Below are 24,122 nucleotides of genomic sequence, written 5' to 3' on the forward strand. Positions count from 1 at the left end.
ATTAGTGCCATGATCAGAGGATCCATTTCAGGAGGGGTTTTCCACTTTTTAGGGCAGAGAGAGGCCAGTTTCGTCTTTTATGGTAAATATAATATAATCGAGCCATAGCCTAGGTATGGACAAAAATAAGACCAAGATGCAGGCAGCAATTGCAGATGACGTGTTAAACCAAAGAAAGCTCACCGATCACATGGCTCATTCAGAGGGTTGTGGCCTCACTCACTCAACTCCAGTGCCCATCTCACATTCCTGAGAGACTGCGTGCTACAAGTACGTAGCCTCTCAGGAACACTCAGGAATGTGATGTGGGGGTACTGGAATTGAGGGATTCCTGGGGTACTTAGCCAAACAAGACCACAGCCACCCACGAGGGGCCCATTTTTCATTTATGCCTAACTACTCTTTGAGTCCATAATGTTCTAAGAACTTCAGTACCAAATCTTTTTCCTCACAGACCACTGCAGTAATCAAAGAAGGATGGTTGCAGGTGGTTTGAACTAGGGCAGGGTTTGAGACAGATTTAGGACATGGCAAAATGAACAGAACTTAGGTATTCACTCAGTCAGCATATATATATATAAAAATAAAATATATATATCATCCCAGTTGTGAGCCAAGCCCTGTCCTGGATGGCTGGAGTAAATTAGGGAATACAGCCACAGTGGTCTCTGTCTTCATTAACTTTAGTGTCAGGGGGAAGATGGATTTGATGTAGGTATGTGAGTGGGGGATTCAGAATTACCTCCTGGTTTCTATTAAGTTGGTGCAAAATTGCGGTTTTTGTCATTACTTTTATAGTCAATAGGGTGCTGTTACTAAGGCAAGAGGTGGAGGGAAAGGAGTTTGGAGCTGGGGCTGGGGCTGCGTAACCATCAGGAAAACAGTGTTTTGAAGTAAGAGGAAGAAGCAAAGCAACATTTCCTCGCTAGACGCCCCTGGCACAGGTGGGCGAGTCAGAGCTCAGGGGAACATCCCAGGAAGTTGTGCGGCATGGCTGCTCAGGAGATCTGATGGGCACTCTGGGATGTGGGGAGCCACGTGGCCTGCTGCAGCCGGGTCACCAGAGGTGGGCGCGGCGCCTCCACTGGTTAGCAGGGTAGGCAGAAAAGAAGGTGGCGCAAAGTCGGGAGTGCTGGGACAGGCCGGCGCCTTCCGGGCGCGTCTGCGTGTCCGTCCTCATGCCTGACCGTGTGACCTTCTGGGAGCAATGGCCTCAGCTTCCCTTTGTAGAAGAGGAATACATAATTTTCTGTTTACCCTTCACAGTTCCCAGTTAGGACAGACCCCTGTAACCTAAGACGGGAAAACAAAGGTTTAGAAACACATATATATGATGTATACACAGGAGATAGCCAGAGAAATGAGTGAATCTCAAAGACGTGGCTTTGACTTCAGGCTTGAATACTATGGTCCAGCGAAACAGGGAAAGAAGGGTGTGGGGAAGGCCAGTTATGAGGAGATGCCCAGAAAAAGCACCTTAAAAAAGAGTAACATTTGTTATGCAAACTTAAGTCAGTGTCTTCTAGATTGATGATAGTCTCTAGGGATTCATTCAGTCATTCCTTTATCTCTGGTACAGAGAGGAACCACCCTTACAAATGGAGATTTCCTTTGTAAATGTAAATTTAATTTTCCTTACACAAGGGTAACTTCTGTTGTCAGAGGTTCTGCCTGTGTCTGTGGTTTCTCAAAATAATCAGCTCAAAATATTCTTTATGCAGAAGAGGCATACTGCAAGGTGGCATATGCTGGTATCCTACAACTCCTGCCTTCTGAGTCTCCCAGGTTTCCTTCTTGTCCAGCTCCCGTCCTTGCAGGAAAGCGAATTCGGGGGAGATAGTTCCCAGCCTTAGGCGGGACGGTAGTTCCACGCTGAAAGCACAGAATCCAGCACAGGCACTCGTTCCTGGAGGCAGTTTTGATGCCTCACTGTGCTCATGAGTCTTAGGAAGGGATATAGCAAGTCGGTCTGGGAAGGAGCTGGGCTAAAGATTAAATTTGGGAGAGTTGTGATCAAATGCAGAGATGGTAAAAATGAAGGAAGGAGTGCTGGGGCAAGAGTACAGATGAAGAAAGTCCAGACCAGGTGGGAAAGAGGAGAAGGTACCAGCAACAAAGATGGAAAGTGAGTGATCAGAGGGGGACCAGGGAAACAGGGAGAGTGGAGCTTTGAAGCCAAACAAGGGAGTGATGAGTAGTCAGCAAGGGGCCTATGCTCCTGGGAGCTCCGGGGAGAGAAAAATGCATGGTGGGCCTGGGATATGGCGCCCACTGAAGAGCTTAGCACCACCGGATTCATGCGTGTGGAAACAGAAGCCAGTCAGAGTCAGCTGAGAGCGTGGGAGAAGAGGAAATGCAGGTGGTGAGCTAAATAGCTAGAAAAGTTTGGCTGTGATGCTGGGGAGGAGTGGGCAGTTTCCTCTCCTGGGGAGAGGAGGAGTGGCATTTTAAGTGAAAGTTGGGGAGAAGTCTTGCTTCCTAATAAAAGTGAGGAAGGTTCATTCTCATGTGTATTCTAAAGCTGTATGCTTAGTTTCATCTACGTCTCAGCTCTGTGCTAGGAAAAGATGCTTGGGAAAGAATGCAAAAGACATAGGTCTTGTCCCAAGAGGTTCTTGTCTCCTCCAGGAGGCATGTAAAGGTCTCTGCAGTAGGGTGGAGTGACCCTTGAAAAGGGCCCTGCAGGACTTGGAAGGAGGCTGGGATGTGCCCAGTGAGGTGAGGTTCTGAGAAGGGAGGCAGTATCTGAGCTGGGTTTTGACAAAGAGCTAAAAAGTCTCTAGGCAGAGGTACATGAAAAGCGACAGAGGGGCGGGGCCTCAGGATCTTCTGGGAATTACAGTAAATGCCCCTGGGTACACTAATTGAACCACTTTCACAAAGGCACCTGCTCTGGGCAGACACTGAGGGGAAGGGTGGAGCCCCAGCATACGTCTGCCGCCATTCCTTCCCCATGGATAAAAGCCCCTGTTAGGGGCACAGCTATACAGACTGGCCCTGTTGGGTTTGGGGCACATGAACACTTTCAGACACCCCTGAAACCATCCCATATAGCTTAATGGGATCGGAAAACCCGTATCTCTGTGTTCTATGGGGAGAGGGGGAGGACCAGAGGAGGAGAACTGTAAAAGCCAGAGGGGATTTATTTGACCCTCAGGAGGATTTACCTGGGCATGTGCTCTGAAAGCCAAGCAGTCCTGGAAGGAAAAGCAATGAATCATTTATGATTGTTTTCACTTTGTATTCATTAAAGGCCTCTGCACTATTATTATGGAACTTTAATTGGCTTGGCACTGGGCACTGCCTCTCCCAGCCCCTGCTCCTCCCTTTGCCATCAGAAATTCCTGGAGTGCGCAGGAGAGAGGACCCTGCCTGCAACAGGCAGCTGGGCTAGAATCCACCCCGAAGATCAAATGAAATGCAGTCACTTTTCTTTCTTCTCTCTGATCATATATTAATAAATGTATCTTGTTGGGTTTTAGCTCTGCTCCCCACGAGCTGCTCCAAGCTCCTGCATCTCTTAGCCCCCTTTGCTTCCGCAGCCTCCAGAGAACTTTCCATCAGCTGTCCCTCGCCCGGCCTTGCAGACGCAGTGACTTCACGCGTGACAGCGTGCAGACTTTGTTCCAAGTGCCGTGTTGGGCACTCAACCAGCAACAATATGCGGGTTACCTGATTTACTTCTTTTAATACACTTCAGTGTAATTATAACTGCATAAAAGAGAGGACAAATTGGCAAGTAATTACAATGTTAATTTGGCAATGTTTTATCATATTGTGGAAGCGCAATTTCCTCTCTAATTGTACTGGGGGGGGGACACGTTTATCTGTGGTTCAGCTTACTGAGGGATTCTTGAGAATGGAAATGAAACACACAAGAGAGAGAAATCAGCTCTCCTTCCCCGTAAATATTCCTTTATTTGCATGTGTTTTGCAGCCTCCTTAAAAAAAGCTAACTCGTTTATTCAGGCCTAATTAATGGAATGCCATAGAATGTGTAATTAGGCTGTGACAGATTCAGCTGATGGATGGCTTTGCCTTTGGAAACCGGAGGTACCCCCAGATAAAAGGGCTGAACGCTTCCCTTTCAGAATCTCACGGGCTGTGCGTGCCTCACCACCGTCTCTGCTGAGAACGCAACCGTGGTTCCTGGAAAATGCCCCAGTCCTGGGTGCCAAGAGGCCTTCCTCACCTTCCTCTGTGTGATGTGTATCTGCAGCCTGATCGGTGCCATGGCACAGACGCCCTCAGTCATCATCCTCATCAGGTAAGCCGTCGGCACAGCCCCGCCTCTCCTCCTTTCCACCTGGTGTTCATCTGCAGGCCTCCTAGGGACCAGAGCTTCAGACAGCTTCAGACAACAGGAGTCTCTCGAACCAGGCGAGCTAGGGCCACGGCAAGGAGCGCAGCTTCTCTAGGCTAATAGGAATCAATTATGTTTGATAGGGACCTCCCACCAAGAGAAGAAGGCAGGGCATCACTTTCATGCTCTCCCAGAAATAGAGCCTGCAGGCAATTTTGAAAAGGATCCTGCACTGAGCCTTACAGGACGCAGCCTTGTTGGAGGAAAATGAAAATGGCGTCAGGGCCCAGCCCCCACCACCCTGCCGCTGCTTAGCCATATGACCGTGGGCACTTTCCCCCTGGACTTGCTCCTGAATCTGTAACTGGGGGTGATATGACCGATCCTGCCTGCCTCCTGCAGTGGAGCAGGACCCACTGAGACCATGTGTGTGCAAACACAGTAGAGACGTGACGGGTTATTGTGCAGCAGGGCTCATGGCAGGTGAGCAGTGACCATTCTTGTACAAAGAGGTTGTTGGAGAGAGCCAACCGAAATTCTGTTGTTACCTGTCTCTGGGGACCTGTCCTGGGGACAGGTGAGGTGCCTCAAAGATGAGCCATTAGTAATATTCTGAGTAACTTTTATCATTTGCAGAGTTACCTAGATTTGTGTTGGAAACCCAGAAGTGAACTAACACATAGGCTGCCATTCATCTGAATCAGGGGAAGGTACTCTACACAAAGACTCATCAGCTGGGCATGGTGGCTCATGCCTATAATCCCAGCACTTTGGGAGGCCGAGGCGGGAGAATCGCCTGAGCCCAGGGGTTTGAGACCAGCCTAGCCAACATGGAGAAACCTCTTCTCTACAAAAATTAGCAGGGCGTGTTGGCACACGCCTGTAATCCCAGCTACTTGGGAGGCTGAGACAGGAGAATTGCTTGAACCCAGGAGGCGGAAGTTGCAGTGAGCTGAGGTCATGCCACCGCACTCCAGCCTGGGTGACAGAGCAAGACTCTGTCTCGGGGGGTAAAAAAAAAAAGACAGACTTGCCTTTTCAATAGCAAGGGCTGGAAATAAAAGGAATGAAATGCATGGAAGTACCCAGTGTCCGTGCACCTCACCTCTACTTTATCCAGCTTCTCTCTTCCTCTCACTTTGCCAACCACATATCCTCATCTTTGTTATGAATTCCCAAGGAAGAGGATTTTTACAAGTACTAATGTTACCTAGAACGTCATAAGCAAGGCCTTGTGAATGTGCAGAGCATTAGGGTATAATAGCAAATTGCCATTTTATACTTAGAAGTTTGAAAAATAAATTTTAAAAATTGACACGCAGTGCTTACAAGGCTGTAGCAAAACTGACAAAATCACAAATTGCTGGTGGCATGGGAAAAGGCTATCACTCCTTTCAAAAAAAGCAATATGGCAGTGTGAGTCAAGAGCCATACAAATATTCAGACCCTTTTATTCAGTAACCCTACCCCTTGCCATTTATCTTAAAAAAGTACTTCTTTACAAGAAAAAAAAAGAAAGAGCTCAATGCAGACAAATTTTTATTACAACGTTAACTATAATAGCAGAAAAACCTGAATTGGAATAGTGAGTTAAATTATGGCACTGCAGCTCCATGGAATAATGAAAATTCTTAAGAATGTGAAAGTGTTTATGAAATGAACTATTGAATTTAAAACTATTTAAAGAAGATGATTATAATATGCATTTGGACAAAACCCATCAGATCTCATGTATAGGTTTTAGGTGGCTGCCTTATGAGTAGTTTATTTTTCATTATTAGACGTTCTCGTGAAGTTATATTGTGATATTCATACACTAAAGGCACTGAGAAGCATGGAAAATGACTAGTCTCTTATTTGCTTGCCCCACGACTCCTCTGCAAAAACCCAGCCTCTAGACACTCACTAGTGGTGACTACCAAACATGGAAAGTTTGTTGAAATTCTTAATCACTTCCAGATCTCAGCTTGATAAACAGCTCTTGGAGCTTTGCTGGAAATATTTGATTTCCTCTAAATTAATCAGCAACAGATGGCCTAAATGACCTAGGCTTATAACTCCACGCTCTGCTAGAAGCACATGCTATGCATTGTGCATATTGAGAGGTCCAAGACACAGCTTTATTCCATCACCTTCCTAGTCTGATTGATGTGCCATCACAGATGTCTCAGGCTGGCACAGGGGCACAGATGTGCACCAGCCCTTGCCCCCTCCCAGAAGAATGGACCCACCGTCATGCCAGACAGGACCATCCCACCAACAACAGGGCTCAGAACGTCTGGAAGCGAGGTTAAAAGCTGATGCCCAGTCCCTCTTAGGCCCCACACTGGGCTCCGAGAGTAATTAGGCAGTGTTCTCAAGGTCACCCAGCTAGTACGTTTAGAGCTAAGACTCCCTCCCACTGTTGTCCAGAGCTTTCAATAGTGTTCACACGGAGCCCTCCGTTTCTTCATAACTCAAGCCAAGAAGGATTATTCTTCTCATAGGAACCAGTTTCCCAACAGGATATGAAGGGAGATCTTAGCACCTTGCTCACTTTGTTCCTAGTGACATGATAGCTGAAAGGAAATCAAATTTCAGGTGATAAATATTCTAGCTCATTATACCAGCGTACTTTCCTGATAAGGAGAATTTGCCTCTATTTATGTGTCTTTCAAGTCAGTGCTTTCAAATGAAAGGGCAAAAACCGGAGACGTGGAGCTGATAATAGCTTTGAAGAACTTGGATTTTGTAACGTGCATATTCTAAAGAGTACTGACTGTGTTTCTATCCAGAGACACTGGACTCATCATGGATGTTGTACTGGTGTCTAACTCAACCAGCCAGAGTCATGTCCCCATCGCTCAATGAAAGTCGTGACCTGCTGCCCTGGGATGACTTACCTGTACTGTCTGGGTCCCAAACTGAAGAACTAGGAGTCCAATGTTCGAGGGCAGGAGGGGTCCAGCAAGGGAGAAAGATGTAGGTTGGAAGGCTAGGCCCATCTGGTCTTTTCATGTTTTTCTGCCTGCTTTATATTCTAGCTGTGCCAGCAGCTAATTAGACGGTGTCCACCCAGATTGAGGCTGGGTCTGCCTTTGCCACCCCACTGACTCAAATGTTAATCTCCTGTGGCAACACCCTCACAGACACACCGAGGATCAATACTTTGCATCCTTCAATCAAATTGACACTCAATATTAACCATCACACTGCTGAAACATGCTAAGTGGATTATTTCCCAAATGGTCCATCCAGGGTGTCTAACCATGCTAATCTGGTGGATTTCACAAAATGACTGGAGAATGGTAAAGGTACTCATGGTTTCAGCCTGTTTGTGAAGGGTAAGGGGAATTATTTTCTCAGTTGATATTTTCCCCCCCATACATGTACCCCACCAACTTAAGATGCTTCCTGAGCTCAGCAAAACCAACATGTCTTTAAACGTAGGCTTTATGACCAAATTTGCATTCTGTCCTTCGAATGGCAAGGTTAGCTCCAGTTATTAAAAAACACTGTTAAATCCCTAAACTTATCTTGGCACCACAGTTGCAGTTATTTTTCAGACTTTAGGCAGGGAAAAAAAAAAAAAGACACTATTAGTAATTTTCTAAAGAAGAGCTCTGACGGACAGCAGCAAATGACTCTGGAGTCTGTTAATTACAGGGGAGTGATAAGAATCTGTTTTTTTTTTTCTCTTCATCTCTTTGCATGTAGGACAGTCAGCCCTGAACTCAAGTCTTACGCTTTGGGAGTTCTTTTTCTCCTCCTTCGTTTGTTGGGTATGTATTATCTCTTTATTTCCTCAATAATGAATTGGATGCTTATTACTAGGTGAGTAACTATCAGTGAAATTATCCCATTTCCTAGGTCTGTCTCTTTTTTCTTTGAAGTTTAATTATTAGTAAATAAGAAATTTTAAGTCTCAAAATTTTGGTCAGAGATAAACTCAGACACTGCCTGGATATCACAAAGTTCTCATTTATACCAACTCTTATCTTCACGCCACCCTGAATTCTCATCGGCATAAGGAGGAAAAGTGATGGCACCAAAGGGGAAAAAAATCTGGTGGTGTAATTTGGCATCGTCATTAAGCAAGCCATGAGCAGCTTGTGAAATGCTTCATTTATGGGGCCGCCAGCTGGGAGAGAGAGGCGTTCTCACAATGCCTTGAAAAAGGAAACTTTGCATCCTTTAAATTTTTCCAAACTGACTTAGCTTGTTTACCTTGAATTTCTGGGATGGGGCAAATGTGACCTTCATGCTATAGGGCCCACGTTTCAAGATTTGGTATGGAAAGAAGGAATAAAGTCTAACCCTCCTGTTTTTAAGATACGCAAAAGAAGGTGAGCTAGTCCGTGGTTCACTCAAGGTCCTTCCTGGGCACTGGCTGGGCTAACGCTGGGCCTGGTTCCCAGCTATGCCTACCTTTCTCTTGCCATACCACACTGTTGCTTTATGAGCATTCTTTTGTTAAGGCTAAGATCAAGATAACTTTTTTCCTTGAATAATAGGACAGTCGCCTTCCCCAGTGGACTTTAAATGGCATCTGAATGTAGAAAGGAAAACAACCATGACCTGTATTTTTAGAGTAGAAATAAAATTCCTCATTCCAAGTATATAATCGTGGATAAGCACAAATACCTAGCTTTGTAAAAGTGGAAACGTTTGTAAAAGTGGAAAATTGGCAGCAACCCAAAAGCCCAACAGCAGACAATTAGTTAAATCAGTTATGGCCTATAATCGCAGTAGGATTTACGTTCCCCTTTAAAATTCTGGAAAGAAAAATATAGACTTAGGGCATGTGATAGGTGGAAGGGGAAAAAAAAGGTCTGTAATGTAATAAGACGGAAAAATATTGCAAAAGTTATCAAAAGAGTATCAGCTATTATCTTTGAGTAATAAGGTTATATTTTCTAAATTTGTTTTAAAGTTTTGAATGAAATGTCTGTTACTTTTATGAGATTAATTTTTATATACCGATATATGAAAGAAAAATATTAACATATGAAAGAAAAATATTAACCTTTAGATCCATTAAGGTCCTCCCTGGGGAATGGCAAATATATAGCATATGTCTCTCCTCACCTTCCTTCTCTGTCTATAGCAAAAAACTTTCTATCAATCTGTGATCATTCCCTCTGTGCCTGGTAGAAGAGCTCAGAATGCTCTCAACCACTATCAATCCATGTTTCTTGGTATATACATGGGAACTCAAATGGCATTGTCTTAAGTCTAAGTCATGGAAAATAGAAGTGCTCTAGGTGTGAAGATGCCCCAATTAAAACAAGTTCAGCACTAATTCAAAGTAAAGCATTTGGGCCTTCCTGGGAAGCTGTAGTAGCATGCAGAAATACCAAGGCAGAGTTATGATCGTGCTGATTTTTTCCTATCAGTGGGAGGGTGCAATGTGCATACATCATTACACCCCTGCTCTCACTGCAGTGTGGGGTGGATCGATAGGTGGATGTGTAATATTAACTGGCACATTGGGACCCTAATTTTTGCAAATGGTCAAGCCATTCCACATATGCATTTGTTCAAGAAGCTAATGTTTATTGAAAACCTATTGTGTTCTAAGCCATGAACCATCCCCAGGTAAGTGACCTCAGCTCTGCCCTTACGAGTCCTCTGGGGCTGGCCAGGGAAGGTAAGAGCCCACCCTCCTAATCTGTGGAGTTGCTATGGCGATCTCTACACCTCTAGACAGATACTAAGGACTCAACACAACTGGCAAAACATTTTTTTGATAGCACAAGATGAAAAACAATTTGCAAGATATTTCTGAAAAGTTAATGAAAATTGTAGGACAGTTGAAAGCAAAAGTGAACATTATGAGGCATATGGTACTGTTAAAACCATCATACGCCGCTGTAAAGCAGTTTCAATATCTGTATGTCTGCCCCAGGAATAATCAACCAGGTATTACCTAGAATAGTGTTTTTCAACTTCTGCAACTGTAATCTAGAGCAAGAGATGACAAGTTTTGCATTATGGCCCAGTACGCACATGCCTATGCTTAGATACAGCTGAAACAAACAAACAAAAAAAATCATGAAAAAATACTCACTGTAATAGAAAAAATACTCACTGTAATAGGTATGACACGTTCTGACATTTTCTATTCTAGTCTATTACATGCTTTTAAAAAAGTTGGTTGTGACCCACTCTATTGATTTTATTGCCCATTATGAGTCTTAAATTAGAGACTGGAAAACCCTGCTCTAGAAGACTATGACACAGCTTCATCTTTCAATTAAAAGCAGCTCATTGAAGAAGTCTTAGCAATTGGCCTAATTCCCTTTCTTGCAGGACCCAGTAAGATTAACCACCATTATTGTTAATGTGAAGGCCGGCAAAGACAACAGATCCTGTGACATTGTCAACTTTTTTGCCGGCCTAGCAAGGGCAATGGGGATACAATGGGGACATCACAGGTTAGTGTGACAAGATTCGAGTTGGCACAGGTGCAACAGGAATATGTAGAAGGGCCTCCTAATCTTGCCTTGGGATGGGAGCAGCGGGTTTGGAAAGGACGTGATGTCTATGCTCAGCCCTGGGGAAGGAGTAAGAGTCATACAGATGCGCAGGGAGAAGGACTTAAGGGGTAAAAGCCAGGGATGAACAAAGGTCCCTGCAGAAGGCCCAGACTGAGGGGAAAGGGGGGACAGAAGAAGATGGAGCTGGAGAGGGTAGTGGATCAGGAACTTGGTCAGGAAGGGCTTCTGCCCTGTTGCTGCATTTGACCTTTATCTCGAGAGGGTGAGGCAAAAGAATCCATTGAACCCAGGAAGCAAATGAAAGTTGTTGATGGGCTTTAACCAGAGAGTGACAAGATCCATTGTGTATTTTAGAAAGGGCTTGTCTGCCATGTGGAGAATAAGAACATGGCTGAAGAAGTTGCTGCTGTAACGAAGTGAATGACGGAGGCTCATGCTGAGATGGTGCTCGCAGGATGGGGAGAGGGTAGGGTTGAGAAATAAAAGGAGGAATCTGCATTATTCTCCGAGTGGAAGCGTAAGGACTGGAGTCTGAGAAAGGGGCACCCACAGTGCCCACTCCGCCCACTCCTAAGAAAGTCTTGGGTAATGTGGTGAACAGTGGAATTATTTATGAGACAGGAAGAAAGGATGTAGAGCAAGTTGGGAGTGGTGTAGAGACCAGCACTCTCCAGTGGAACGTTCTGTGATGATGGAAATGTTCTCTGTCTGTACCACAGGTGCTGTTGTTGCACACTTGAAATGGGGCTTCTGTAGCCTACTTAATTTTATTAGTTTTCACATAAGTAGCCGGATGTGGCCAGTGCTGGACAATGAGGGGGCCATCTTTGGTGAACCACCCTCATGGGTCAGAGAGAGGAAGTGGGATAGGGGAACAGGAAGACCCTCTTTCCAGACACTTGGGTGTAAGTGAAGAGGGCAGGAGCTAGAAATGAATGTGAGAGTGGTCTCCCTTGTTGCTTTACACACCAACAGCAAGGAGTTGGTAGAAAGGGCCAGGGCAGGGCCAACAGAGGTACTGGTCAGTGGGGCTCTGGGAGTGGCCCCAGCACCCTGGAGTAGAAGCAGGAGCGTGGAGCAAAGAAGCTGAGGGTGATGATCAAAGTAGGGCTGAGATGGGAGAAAGGAGAGAGGACAAAGATACAGGAACTGTAAAACCTAGTTGTAATAAATAATGGAAAAAGAACTGGAGGCTGTGGCCAAAGCCTCATTGTCTGACTTCGAGATTATGGAAGTGGAGCAGTTCTGACCAATGACAAAGCCCGGGGTGTTGCTGGCCAGAGAGGGACAGGGGTCAAGAGCCTGGATGTTGAGAGTCAGTTAATGAAAGGCTCACATGGACAAGTTTATGTTGAGTAGGGGAGGAAGACACTGAGCTGGAGAAGCGTCAGTGAATTCAGAGTAAACTGAACGATCTACTCATAGCAGAATTCCTGGTATAATTGAGTCCGTCCTCCTTTATTCTTCTGCAGGTGTCTTGGCTACTCCTTTCCTCTCCGGGCTGTGGGCAAATTCTCTGCTCCTGAGTTGGTCTAGAATCTTGTTCCTGGGGCCTACTGCTTGCCAGGGCCTTATACCAAATTAAATTAGTGGAAACAAACATGCGCTGAGACTCTTCCACATCCAAGGTGCTGTCCAGGGGCTGCTCAGGGTGTACAGATAAGTAGGTGCCAATATCCTGCCTCTGGCAGCTCCAGTAGGTGAACGAAGCAGGTGTGGGGAAGGTGTGGGGTTAGAAGAGTTATAGAGGGCCTTGATTTTCAAGGGGAGAAATTATACTTGGCTGAGTAGTTGCCAGCGTGGAGCAAATGGGGGTTTCAGATGGGAGAGTGAAAATACATTCAGAATTCTGCTTTAGGTAGAGCAGCCGGTGAGCAGGGCATGAGAACCCATCAAAAGCATTGAAGTGAGAAGCTGACCACCAGCAAAGCAGTGGGTTTGAATGGTAAAGACAGATGGGAGCCACATAGAGAGACAGCATCTCTTGAGACCCCCCCAACCCAACCGACCTAAGTGAAAGCAAAAGAGAAGCAATGAAAGCTCAAGATGAGGCTGAGGTTTGGAGCCCCTGGGACTGGGGCTATAGAGAAGCCTTTAATAGAATAAGACACAATAGATCAAGTGTCTCAGGGTGTCGTTAGGGATGGGCTTAGCTTCCACAATACCACCACAAACTCCCCATACACTGACCCTGCCTCTTAATTTTCCAGCATGCCCACCTACCCAAAAGCATAGGGAAGGCCCTCAGGGTGCATTTCTGTAGGCAGGGGTCATTCCTGAGCAGATTGTCTTTGGTCTGGGGTGATTTGTGAACTACTCTGGAAAAGTACATCCTAGACTCTCCTGATGTGGCTTGTCAGACATTTGTTGAGTTCCTGCTGTGAGCATCATCTTGCATATGCCAAAGTTTATAGGCAAGTGGAGAAATGAACGTGTTAAATGCTGCTTTGGAAGAAGCAAGCACAGCATGCCCAGGGGCCCCAGGTGAGAGATGAGAGGGAGTGAGATACTGCGGTGGGATGCATGGAAGACCCCTTCCACTTGCCTACACTTTTAATTGTTCATTCAGCAAACATATGTTAGGCGCCAGCCATGTGCCCTGGCTCTGTCAGCAGTGTACCTCACCTCCTAATGTACCTGCACCACCCGTGATCTGCCTCCCTTACGTGTGCTGAGATGACATCCAGTATTTACCATGGGCCCTCTAAAGTCAGTCACACCTGCTCTTGAGCCTAGCTCTGCCTTTCCTGACCATGTGGCAGATTATTTAAGCTCTCTGGGCCTTAGCAACTTTAACAAGGGGTCCAGGAATGAAAGGAGACCATAGTAACTCCTCCAGACTCTCCAGTTTAAGAAAAGTAAATGTCAGGTATCACTGGAAAACAGCCCAGATTCTTTCTTGGCATTGCTGAAGCAGAGAACTCATTAAAACTTCCAGGAGAATACACTTTTCAGCATCTCCCTTTCTAGCTGGTGCTGGACATAACAGTAATTCCACCAGGTTGAATAGAGATTCCATGGTGAATTCAAGTCTTGGCAGGTAAGCCAGAGAGAAACAGATATCTTTTTAAATGTAAATGGCCATAATTTTCAACTTCCATTTTGTCCCATAAAGGAATTTGAACTTATTTTTCTTACAAAAGCCTTTCAGTTCACCTTTTAAGTTTAGATCAAGGAATATAAATAGGCCCAGCCATTTCAACTAAGAGAGTAAATTAAATAGCCAAGATATAAGGCCCTGAGGTTTAATCTCTGTTAATAGATTTCAGGAAAACAGAGACAATGTTCTTAAACCGTGCAGCAATTTATGCATTGAAATATATATAGCTGCAATTTAAGCCAGAGTGTAATAGTAAGATTTAGTCCTTTTAATATTCCCTCTAATAGCGGGGAACAGCACTGAGCCTGCACATACCCTCGTCAGCACACGGTGGGTTCCCAGTGCCCCAGTGATGGGACCCTATTAACACCTGCTTCATCCACAAGTTCGTGCCCAGGGGACATAGGGAGAAGAGAAGATAAAAAAAGAGAGAGAACTGCTCTTGCAGGCTTTAGGGAAGAGAGCATTTCTTCAAAAGACACAGTTACTAAAGAAATACACCACCATCATCAAGCTCCCTTGTAACTAAGGACTTAACAGAGTGAAGGTGCTCAAAACCAGAGGGGACACTAAAGTATACCTGGCCTGGCCTTGTCCTGCCTTCTGGACACACCTGATTATCCTCTAAAACTTATGATGATGTGGAATTTTTTTTTTTTTTTTTTTTTGAGACGAGTCTCACTCTGTCACCCAGGCTGGAGTGCAATGGTGTGATCTTGGCTCACTGCAACCTCTGCCTCCCAGGTTCAAGCGATTCCCTGCCTCAGCCTCCCGGGTAGATGTGCAGAATTCTTGCCAGCGGGGGTTATTCACTGAATCACAGCTTGAAAGGTTTTCTACAACTCTTTCTCTAGAGGTGGTGAACTTAAGAGAGGATGGATTTTCATTTACCCAAAAGAGTTCCTGAACACGGAACAAAAGCCAAACAGCAGCAAGGGAACCAGATTTTTGGAGCGCCCACCCTGTGAGGGCTTTCTCAAATGGCATCCCATTAATTCCTTACAAAAGCTCTGCCTGAAGGTATGATCGTGCCCATTGTATAAACAGTGAAACTGAGATTCACTAAAGTTGTGTGAATCACACAGTTCCCAAGTGGCGGAATTAGAATCCAAGATCAGCTGTCTCTGGTTCATAAATTTGCATTTCCTCCCCGTCACCAAAACTCCAGATGTGAACTCCCTGTCTGAGTTCACATCAAAGCCTACTACGATGACAACTCCATGTCTCTTCCTGCTGAAAAGCACAGTATCTGCCATTACTGCCTCAGGTTTGTTTACAAAATAAGTCTCCCAGCCTTCTCTATGTATTAGCAACCCCAGAGAAGGAAGGGCTGCCCGCTTTGCAAAGATCAAACCCCCTGTGTGTTTCACCCTCTGCACACTTCAAAACCAGGCTTCTACAAGCCAGTTACTCCAGGAGCTTAGCAAAAGGGTAAATAAAGTGTTCTCTGTATCCCTGGAAATCCCCAATAAGAGCTCTAAAGTCTTCTCAAATCAACAAACTCTGAATTAGAAGGAAGGAGATTATTGGGTTTGGAATTTTGAAATATCAAACCTGGAACAAATAATCTCTCTCACTCTCAGTTTATTTGTATGTGAAATAAAGTGGGGCAGGGGGAGTGGTTATGCAGGGGGTGCATAATGGATGTAGAGCACTCTATACAGTCCTGGGTAGGGGGTAGTTAATGATACTACTTATCATGACAGTTGCCACACTCACACTGTCACAGTCTCCCATTTGTCTATGGGGAACCAGCTCCTTGCAGGGACTGCCTGAGTTTTTGTTTGGTCCAACTGAGTGATAAACATATAAGGATGTGGGGCTGGGCGTGAAAATGAGTCACCGAGGTGGGACTCCCTTCTGTGACTCATCAGGTGAGTTCCAGAATGGCAGAGGCCTCTAACAAAAAAGATGTAGTCAGTTCGTCTCTGGTATTCTCCGCACACCTGCAGCTTAGGGCCTGATAGCTAGACCTCCCCTTTGGGAAAGAATTTTAGGTGAATAGAAAGGAAAAGATGAATTTGATGGAAAAGAAAGCCAATATTTTCACTATTCAGAAGTATAAAAGGAATCTCTTAAAGGTTATATACTTAAGGTACTCAACCTAGAGTTTATTCTAAAATACCACCCCAAATCCCCTATCTAACATGAATAAGGTGGCAAAAGTTCTGGTTGCATGGAAAGATCAGCCCCTTGCAAAACACTCACACACACACCTCATTTGTGTAGTGTTTACCTTAGCCCTTACCAAGCAGGGTGGCATTAGCTCCATTTTAAAGATGAAGAAACAGACATTGAAAGATCAAGTGACTTTCTCCAGGACTTTTGGCACCTTAAAAGTTCTTTCATCTCAGCTGGGTGCGGTGGCTCACGCCTGCAATCCCAGCACTTTGGGAAGCCAAGGCAGGCGGATCACAAGGTCAAGAGATCGAGACCATCCTGGCCAACATAGTGAAACCCCGTCTCTATTAAAAGTAGAAAAATTAGCCGGGCGTGGTGGCATGCACCTGTAGTCCCAGCTACTTGGGAGACTGAGGCAGGAAAATCACTTGAACCCAGGAGGCAGAGGTTGCAGTGAGCCGAGATCGTGCCACTGCACTCCAACCTGGCCACAGAGCAAAACTCTGTCTCAAAAAATAAAAATAAAAAAAAATAATAATTTCATCTCTACCACAAACGCTCTCTGAAATATTGAACAGAGCATAGCATGAAAAACTTTGGTAGGTTTTTTGTTTTTTGTTTTTTTGGAGACAGGATCCCATTTTGTCTCCTAGCCTGGAATGCAGTGGCGTGATCATGGCTCCCTGCAGCATGGAACTCCTGGGCTCAAGTGATCCTCCCATCAGCCTCCTGAGTACTTAGCTTTCAAATTGCTGTTTAGAGGTTTTGTCATCTGGTAGTGGAGCTTGACAACAGGCAAGATAAAATTGGCATATTTATCACATAGAGGTATGCCCTACTTGAAAGACAACCAAGTATTATGAAAATTCTCAGTCAGGTACATGAATGAGTTACACAGTGGTATTTTGGAGGGATATTTTGGTTTTAACAAATATTAACGAATGGTTCCTTTATGTTGCAAATTTCCTTCGATGTCCTTAAAATATGACCTGATTTGCACCGACCTGGAATTTGTATCCAAGTACCCATGCATTATAGAGCAAGGGACACCTGTCCCCTCGGTTCCTTCCCACAGCAAAGCGTTTACTAGAGGTGTCCTCTCTAACCTTGGCTCCCCGTCGCCAGGTGATGGGTGGCTAGAACAAAGTGAAATGACCTCAAGAAAGGTCACAAGGAGGGAGGAGCATTTGGGAGCTAATCACAATATAATGATTATGCCCCATGCAGAGATAGAAAGGTGAATGGATTTGCTTTGCCCTGCTGTGCCACAGAAACAGGCCACATTAGTTCCACTTATCTCTAGGTCTATCTGTAATACAAACTGGCTCCAGATCTTCATTTTTTTACATAAATAATGTGGTGTGTGGCTTAGTTTCTATTATGCGGTTGCCATGGCAGTTCCTCCAGTTGGCTCTTTTTCAGTGAAATGAAAAAAGGCACTTGTTAGGGAGCAGGGAAAACACAGAGGGTTGGTGGGGAAGGGGGCTCAGACACCTGGGCAGCCTTTGGGATCACAAGGAATGCTAGGAATATGAGTTTCCATTCAGCAGGACCACAGCCCAACCTGGCAGCTGGAAAGAAGGAAGCAGGTCGTGTGGGAGCTTATTTATTAAATCGAGCTGCTTGGGAAGTTTAATGAGGTTTCAACCAGAAATCTTCTCGGGGGCTTCTCTTTGGGGTATCAAGCAGCGGAGGTGAAGAGTTCCAAGGAGAAGTACAGAGGCACCTGGGCCGAGAGAGCCTGGAGCTCTGCCAAGCTCATTAGCACTCATAGGGTAACACAGCCCCGCTCTCACCCGATTCCAGGCCTGTCATTAAAACCGGGGGAAGGGCTGCTTCCTTCATTAAGCTTTCCCTCTCCTCCCGACTGCCTTTGGAGGCCCTACAGAACGGAGGTGCTGCTGTGCTTATAATGCACGTGCTGCTATTCTGGCAATCATGGATGGACTTCAGGAGCCTATGAAACCCCTGAAATACGGGTTTGATTTTATGGGTGGGTGTATTTTGCTGGGCTATGGGTCTAGATCTCATCAAAATCTCAGAGGGACCTTCCTTAATACAAAATGAAATTCAGATGCTCTACGACTAGCTCTGCAAGGAACACTCCGGGTAGAGGTATACAGGCCCTGGGATCTCAGAATTGGCCACACCTAGTTCCAGAGATCACTTCCTCCTTCTGCAGTCTGTCACTGAAGATGGTTGACACTTTATTCTGGCCTCAAGGGGACAGTTTTTTTGAACAGTTAATTTGTATTAGTGACTCATCTGTCACTTTCCATAGTACAGATGACACTCTCCCCCTTCACTCAGAATCACCTGGGAATGTGAAGGTGCTGAGGACTGCGCTGCACACCAAATGCTCTGATTTCATTGGTCTGATATGGGATACCCTGGATGATGATTGTCATGGGCAGCCAGGTCTGATAACTCAGGGATAACAGCAGGCAAAGAAACACAGAGAGGAACAGGGAACTGAAGTAAGGAAGGGGAACGGTTTTCATCTCATCTGCCATTTTTGGTGACTGGTTGTAGGTACCGGAAATGCTCTACCGTGAGGGTTTCAAAAGTGGTTACCAACTCATTCTGAGCTGGGAATATTAAATATCCAGGGGAAGGGAAGTTGTCAGTATATATGCAGATATTTTCCATTTTAAACTATATATGTATACACACAGATGTACTCAAGTCCAATTTGTGGTGCCTGCACTCAAGAGCACACACAGCCCTAAAAGCCTCATACAGAAGAACACCACACACAGTATGCCGGCGCTTTGCAGTTTCCTCTATAGAACACCACACACAGTATGCCGGCGCTTTGCAGTTTCCTCTATAGAACACCACACACAGTATGCCGGCGCTTTGCAGTTTCCTCTATAGAACACCACACACAGTATGCCGGCGCTTTGCAGTTTCTTCTATGAGACTACGCTGCTTTCACTGACACTAAGAATGTTTCCCTTCAAGGAAGACCGTCTTGGCCTTCTCAGGCTCTCAGCAGAGGATGATGACGATAATAGCAGCCGTCGTTCACTTTACATGGTAAAGTGACACAGTACACACTGTTCTAGATGCTTTTTTTTTTTTTTTTTTTTTTGAGATGGAGTCTTGCTTTGTTGCCCAGGCTGAAGTGCAGTGGCACGACCTTGGCTCACTGCTACCTCTGCCTCCCGGGTTCAAGCGATTCTTCTGCCTCAGTCTCCCAAGTAGCTGGGACTACAGGTGTGCACCAACATGTACCACAGTGCAAATTCCAGGTTATCTCTTTAGTAGAGACGGGGTTTCACCATGTTGGCCAGGCTGGTCTCAAACTCCTGATCTCAGGTGATCCACCTGCCTCAGCCTCCCAAAGTGCTGGAATTACAGGTGTGAGCCACCATGCCAGACTGCTGCTTTCTATGTGTAAAGTTAGTCTTCACAGCCATCTGGTGAAGACTGTAGTATTATCATCATCCCCATTTTGCAGATGAGGAAACTAAGGCAGGAGGGCTTAACTTGCTCAGATTTGTACCATAATAAAAAGGCAGAACTGGGACACAAACTCATGCGCTTTGCCTCCTGAGCATGTCTTTGAGCCACAGAGTCAGACATATTTGCCTAGCAGTGCTATAAGAAAAGCTAGGCAGAGACAGGAACAGCGGAGCACCGGCCACCAGATCCAGAACCTTAACATTCTTTTCCCTATGACAGGCTTCATCCCTCCACCCCTCATCTTCGGGGCCGGCATCGACTCCACCTGCCTGTTCTGGAGCACGTTCTGTGGGGAGCGAGGCGCCTGCGTCCTCTACGACAATGTGGTCTACAGATACCTATATGTCAGCATCGCCATCGCGCTCAAATCCTTCGCCTTCATCCTGTACACCACCACGTGGCAGTGCCTGAGGAAAAACTATAAACGCTACATCAAAAACCACGAGGGCGGGCTGAGCACCAGTGAGTTCTTTGCCTCTACTCTGACCCTAGACAACCTGGGGAGGGACCCTGTGCCCGCAAACCAGACACATAGGACAAAATTTATCTATAACCTGGAAGACCATGAGTGGTGTGAAAACATGGAGTCCGTTTTATAGTGACGAAAGGAGGGCTGAACTCTGTATTAGTAATCCAAGGGTCATTTTTTCTTAAAAAAAGAAAAAAAGGTTTCCAAAAAAAACCAAAACTCAGTACACACACAGAGGCACAGATGCACACACACGCAGACAGACACACCGACTTTGTCCTTTTTCTCAACATCAGAGCCAGACAGCATTCAGAATAAGGAGAGAATGACATCGTGCGGCGAGGTCCTGGAGGCCACTCGCGCGGCTGGGCCACAGAGTCTACTTTGAAGGCACCTCATGGTTTTCAGGATGCTGACAGCTGCAAGCAACAGGCACTGCCAAATTCAGGGAACAGTGGTGGCCAGCTTGGAGGATGGACATTTCTGGATATACATACACATACAAAACAGAAAACATTTTTTAAAAGTTTACTAAAATAAAAAAAAAAAAAAAGTCGAAAACATTGCCAGATTAAGCACTAGTGACACACCCCGTGCCACCCTCTTCCTCCAGGTGGGGGTGGGGGCGGGCTCACAAGTCGGAGGGGTGGAAGCCCCACTCCTCTCTCTGACTTTCGCAATATGGGTCACTGTGTAGACGACTCACCCAGTCTGCATGTGGTTCAAGGCCCCAGAGTTCTCTCAGTGATGCTAATGGGTGATCCGTGCTGGAGTTTGTAATTGGCACCTCTCACCATCTCCATTTCCATGTTCAAGACTGAGGGCCTGAGGGGGAGCCGGGTGGGGGGCCAGCACCTTCCAGTGGCGGGCATCCACCTTCCCCCAGCCCCACAGAGTGACCTCAGGAAGCAGTAGGCCTCGCCTGGCTATGACTGACCCGGCTCAGAGCTGGTGAGACCCAACGCAGTCCAAGTCATTTGCTTACATTTGCCAAACATTTTGCCATTTTTAAAAGAAAAAAATACAATCCATATGAATTTCAAACTGTTGTATGTATAATCCTCTAATACTATTTTTAACTACTTCTAAAATCTGTGTTAACCCTTCAAGTCAGTAACACAGTTCTCTAGGCCGGATTTATTATGCTGGTTGCTTTTACTTTTTTTCTCCTTTTTTAATGCACCAAAAATATGTGATACGAGGGATGCAGTTAACCTATTGTAATTTTTATCATTTTATCCTCATTCAAATATTCTACAACAACAAGAATATACAATGTGTTACAAGAAGAAAAAAAAATGCTTCAAAAAGAGAGTGTATATGCAGCCTGCCTTTAAAAGAATCACATCTGAGACAACAGGGGTTAATGTGATGAATTGCAAATTTGCCTTTTAGCTTTCTTCCCCATGATTCAGTGATCACTGTCATGGGAAGCCCTTTTATATTCATGCTTGACATTCCAAGAGGCGTTCTTTTCAGCCTGTGGAGGAGACACTCTTAGATGTGGGTTTGTGTATGGGTGCAACACTTCCGGGAATAGGAAAGAAGAACAGTTCCCTCACACAAGCTGTTAAGAAGTCTGTAGCATCTCTGATAATGAATAGACCCACAAGCTCCTGGAAGCTGTCGTGTGTCCAATGCATGAAAATGTCCGTGACATTTTCAGTGTTAGTCTTGAACTAAGGCCCTTGTCTGTGTATTTTGAAAGTGGGTGAACCTCAGAGAATGAACCTGTTATGATTTGGGGTAAGAATCACGTTGGAAAACCTCTTGCAACCAGCACACTAGGCCTTCTATGGCCATTTCCGTAAGGGGACAGAGCTTAGGTAAAGGCACACACTCATACACACACAACAAAGGGCCCTGCTAACTTACCCCTCATGCTTCTTCAGTGACCTTTGTTCATGTCACATTCCTGGCGCTGGAAAAAAACTCAAAGGTTGTTTGGTTTGCTTTTTCACCTTGGACACATTTGCATTTTACCCACAAGGCAAACAAAAGAATCAGGAAGTAAAAAATGGTTGGGAGTGGGACAGGTATGGTACCGAATTTTTAATGAACATTGTAAATGAAGAGGCTTGAATGACAGCCCAAATCTAGAGAAAGCACTCAGCAAGAACGACCAAAAGAAAAGCTGTGTCGTGGTGTGGGACCACCGGGATCAGCTACCTGGGGCAGGATGCTTCTGAGACAGGCCTTTCAACTGCTTAGTGTCAGTATGTCCTTGCTTATGAAAATGGGGACACTCATCAGTATGTTAACTAGTAAAGGGGAGATGGTTCTCCAACCACTTCATAAAATATGTATGTTCTGTTGTTCCTAAGGCTTTGATAATATCCTGTACAGATTTTGGTTTAGTTTTGCAAATATATTGCTAATAGGTCACTCTTATAGATTATTGCCTGGCCCTTCAAACTCAGTACGCACACACTGAGGCCCTTTGACCTAGTGTTTTATGGAACTATTTGCTTTGGGAGAAAAAAAAAAAAAAAAGTTTTTTTAAACTCTTTGCATTTTGGATTTTTTTTCCTAAGATTTTAGGATGAATATGAAAAAGATGTTAGAATAACAGGAAGACAACTCCAGGGCTCAGTTTTATCGCAATTGGGTATAAATTTAAAGACTGCTGTTGCAGGATGGCTCTGAATTCTGTTGTGTCGTCTTTTAAAATTTTAATTTTTCTCATACAGTACCAAACAGAAAACTCAGCCTAGTTTTAATTTGCCTTTTGTGCTCTAAAGAAGCATTGTACATACAACACTAGATCCAGCCCCTCGATTATCTGTTTGGTTTCAAGTGAATGAAAAGATTTCCTGGTAAGATCATTGGATTTACAGAATACAAAAATGTACGGGATGGAATAAACCTAGAAAGTGAATGCTAGAGTTCTCTCTCTTCTGCTACAAACTCCTACACCATCTCAGTTGAACATGCCCGGGGTGGATGAAAAGTCTCTCTCTGCTGAAATTGACAGATCTTTGTAACTCCTACGTAGAGACAAAGAAGGTTTGGGTTTTGTTTTTTTTTTGTTTTTGTTTTTTGTTTTTGTTTTTGTTTTTACCCTCCTATGAAGTAAGCATATTTTGCAAAAATGCCTCTCTAGGGGACAGAGTTTGCTGTCTTCTCTCAGCTGAGGCTGTGCGCTGTCAGGGAACGCTGGCTCTGAGGCACCCTGGGGACACAGGGCTCCAGAAGGCCACAGCATGGCACGCTGGCTTTCCTCACAGCTAACGAAGGAGTGGGAGCAGCCTTCTCTCACAGTCCCCCCGAGGAGCTTGCTAGGAAAACTTAACAGGCAAAATAATAACTGGAAAGCCAGGAGCTCCTAAGGAATCATCTGACAGAGTTGCTAACGTCTTCCAAGCAGGAGGGAGCGTGCCCCTCCATAAAAATCACTTCCTTTTCACTATCTGATCATGGAATAGCTCGCTCTAGTGCTACTTTTAAAGATTGGTTGAGTGTCATCTGTACATTCCAGTCCCCCGATTCCACTCCCCTGTGTCCAGTAATTGCCCTCCAGCTTCCCCTCACTCACAGTATGGGAGGGCTTCCCAGCCCTTACAGTCGAAAAGCCTGCAGAAACGTTCCACACAAGGGCAACCAGCTGGTCCCTGGGATGGTAGTCACACCACTCTTAAGGAATTTTCCCAAGAAAAAGATTCTCCTGTGGTTGCTAATGGATATTCTTTCTCACCTTCCAGAGGAGGTCATTCACTGAGGAACATGTAAAATGGACATAGATACATGTACTAAAATAGAGAAACCTCCGAGGAAAAGTAGTTTCTGGCTCCCCATGTGCCTGCTGGGCTGGTTTTCTTGCTGCCTGCTGCTTCCGGTCCTAGGAAGTCTGGTTTCTTCTCCACCCAGCCATGCCTGCCAGACCTGTGCAGTCTGCTCTAAGCCCTGCTAGGAACTCCAAAGGCCCTACTCAGCAGTGGCAAGCTATGAAGGTCAATGCATAGATGTCAATGCATCTGATCATACAGTCAAGACCAGAAAAACAGGATGAGCTTCTGTTGCGGTTGGATGGAGTTACACTATATTTTATTATTGCTTGAATATTTTATTTGATTTGGTTTAGATGAGGGAAGAAACCATGCAGTTTTTTTCAGTCTAACAGATGGAGAATACTTGCCGCTGCCTGGTGCTATTCTTACCTGACTATCTTGATGGCTTGGGAGA

The 24,122-nt window shown here is 45.2% G+C and overlaps 1 protein-coding gene across 8 annotated transcripts in view; it reads left to right on the forward strand.

The window, feature by feature from the left end:
* Positions 1 to 24,122, forward strand: part of SLCO3A1 (solute carrier organic anion transporter family member 3A1) — a 323,050-nt gene that overhangs the window by 293,665 nt on the left and 5,263 nt on the right. For 4 of the 8 annotated variants that reach the window (XM_054531900.2, XM_054531899.2, XM_054531904.2 and 1 more), the window contains 3 exons: positions 4,092 to 4,267; positions 8,000 to 8,064; positions 19,691 to 21,297. In XM_054531900.2, the coding sequence (XP_054387875.1) occupies positions 4,092 to 4,267; positions 8,000 to 8,064; positions 19,691 to 20,070 (621 nt within the window). In that variant the 3' untranslated portion in view covers positions 20,071 to 21,297. Of the gene's footprint in view, positions 1 to 4,091; positions 4,268 to 7,999; positions 8,065 to 19,690; positions 22,819 to 24,122 lie in introns of those variants that run through there. The other 4 variants (XM_024232724.3, XM_054531901.1, XM_002825852.5 and 1 more) reach the window with 3 other exon arrangements.

Source organism: Pongo abelii, chromosome 16 (genome assembly GCF_028885655.2).
Source record: "Pongo abelii isolate AG06213 chromosome 16, NHGRI_mPonAbe1-v2.0_pri, whole genome shotgun sequence".
Lineage (NCBI taxonomy): Eukaryota > Metazoa > Chordata > Mammalia > Primates > Hominidae > Pongo > Pongo abelii.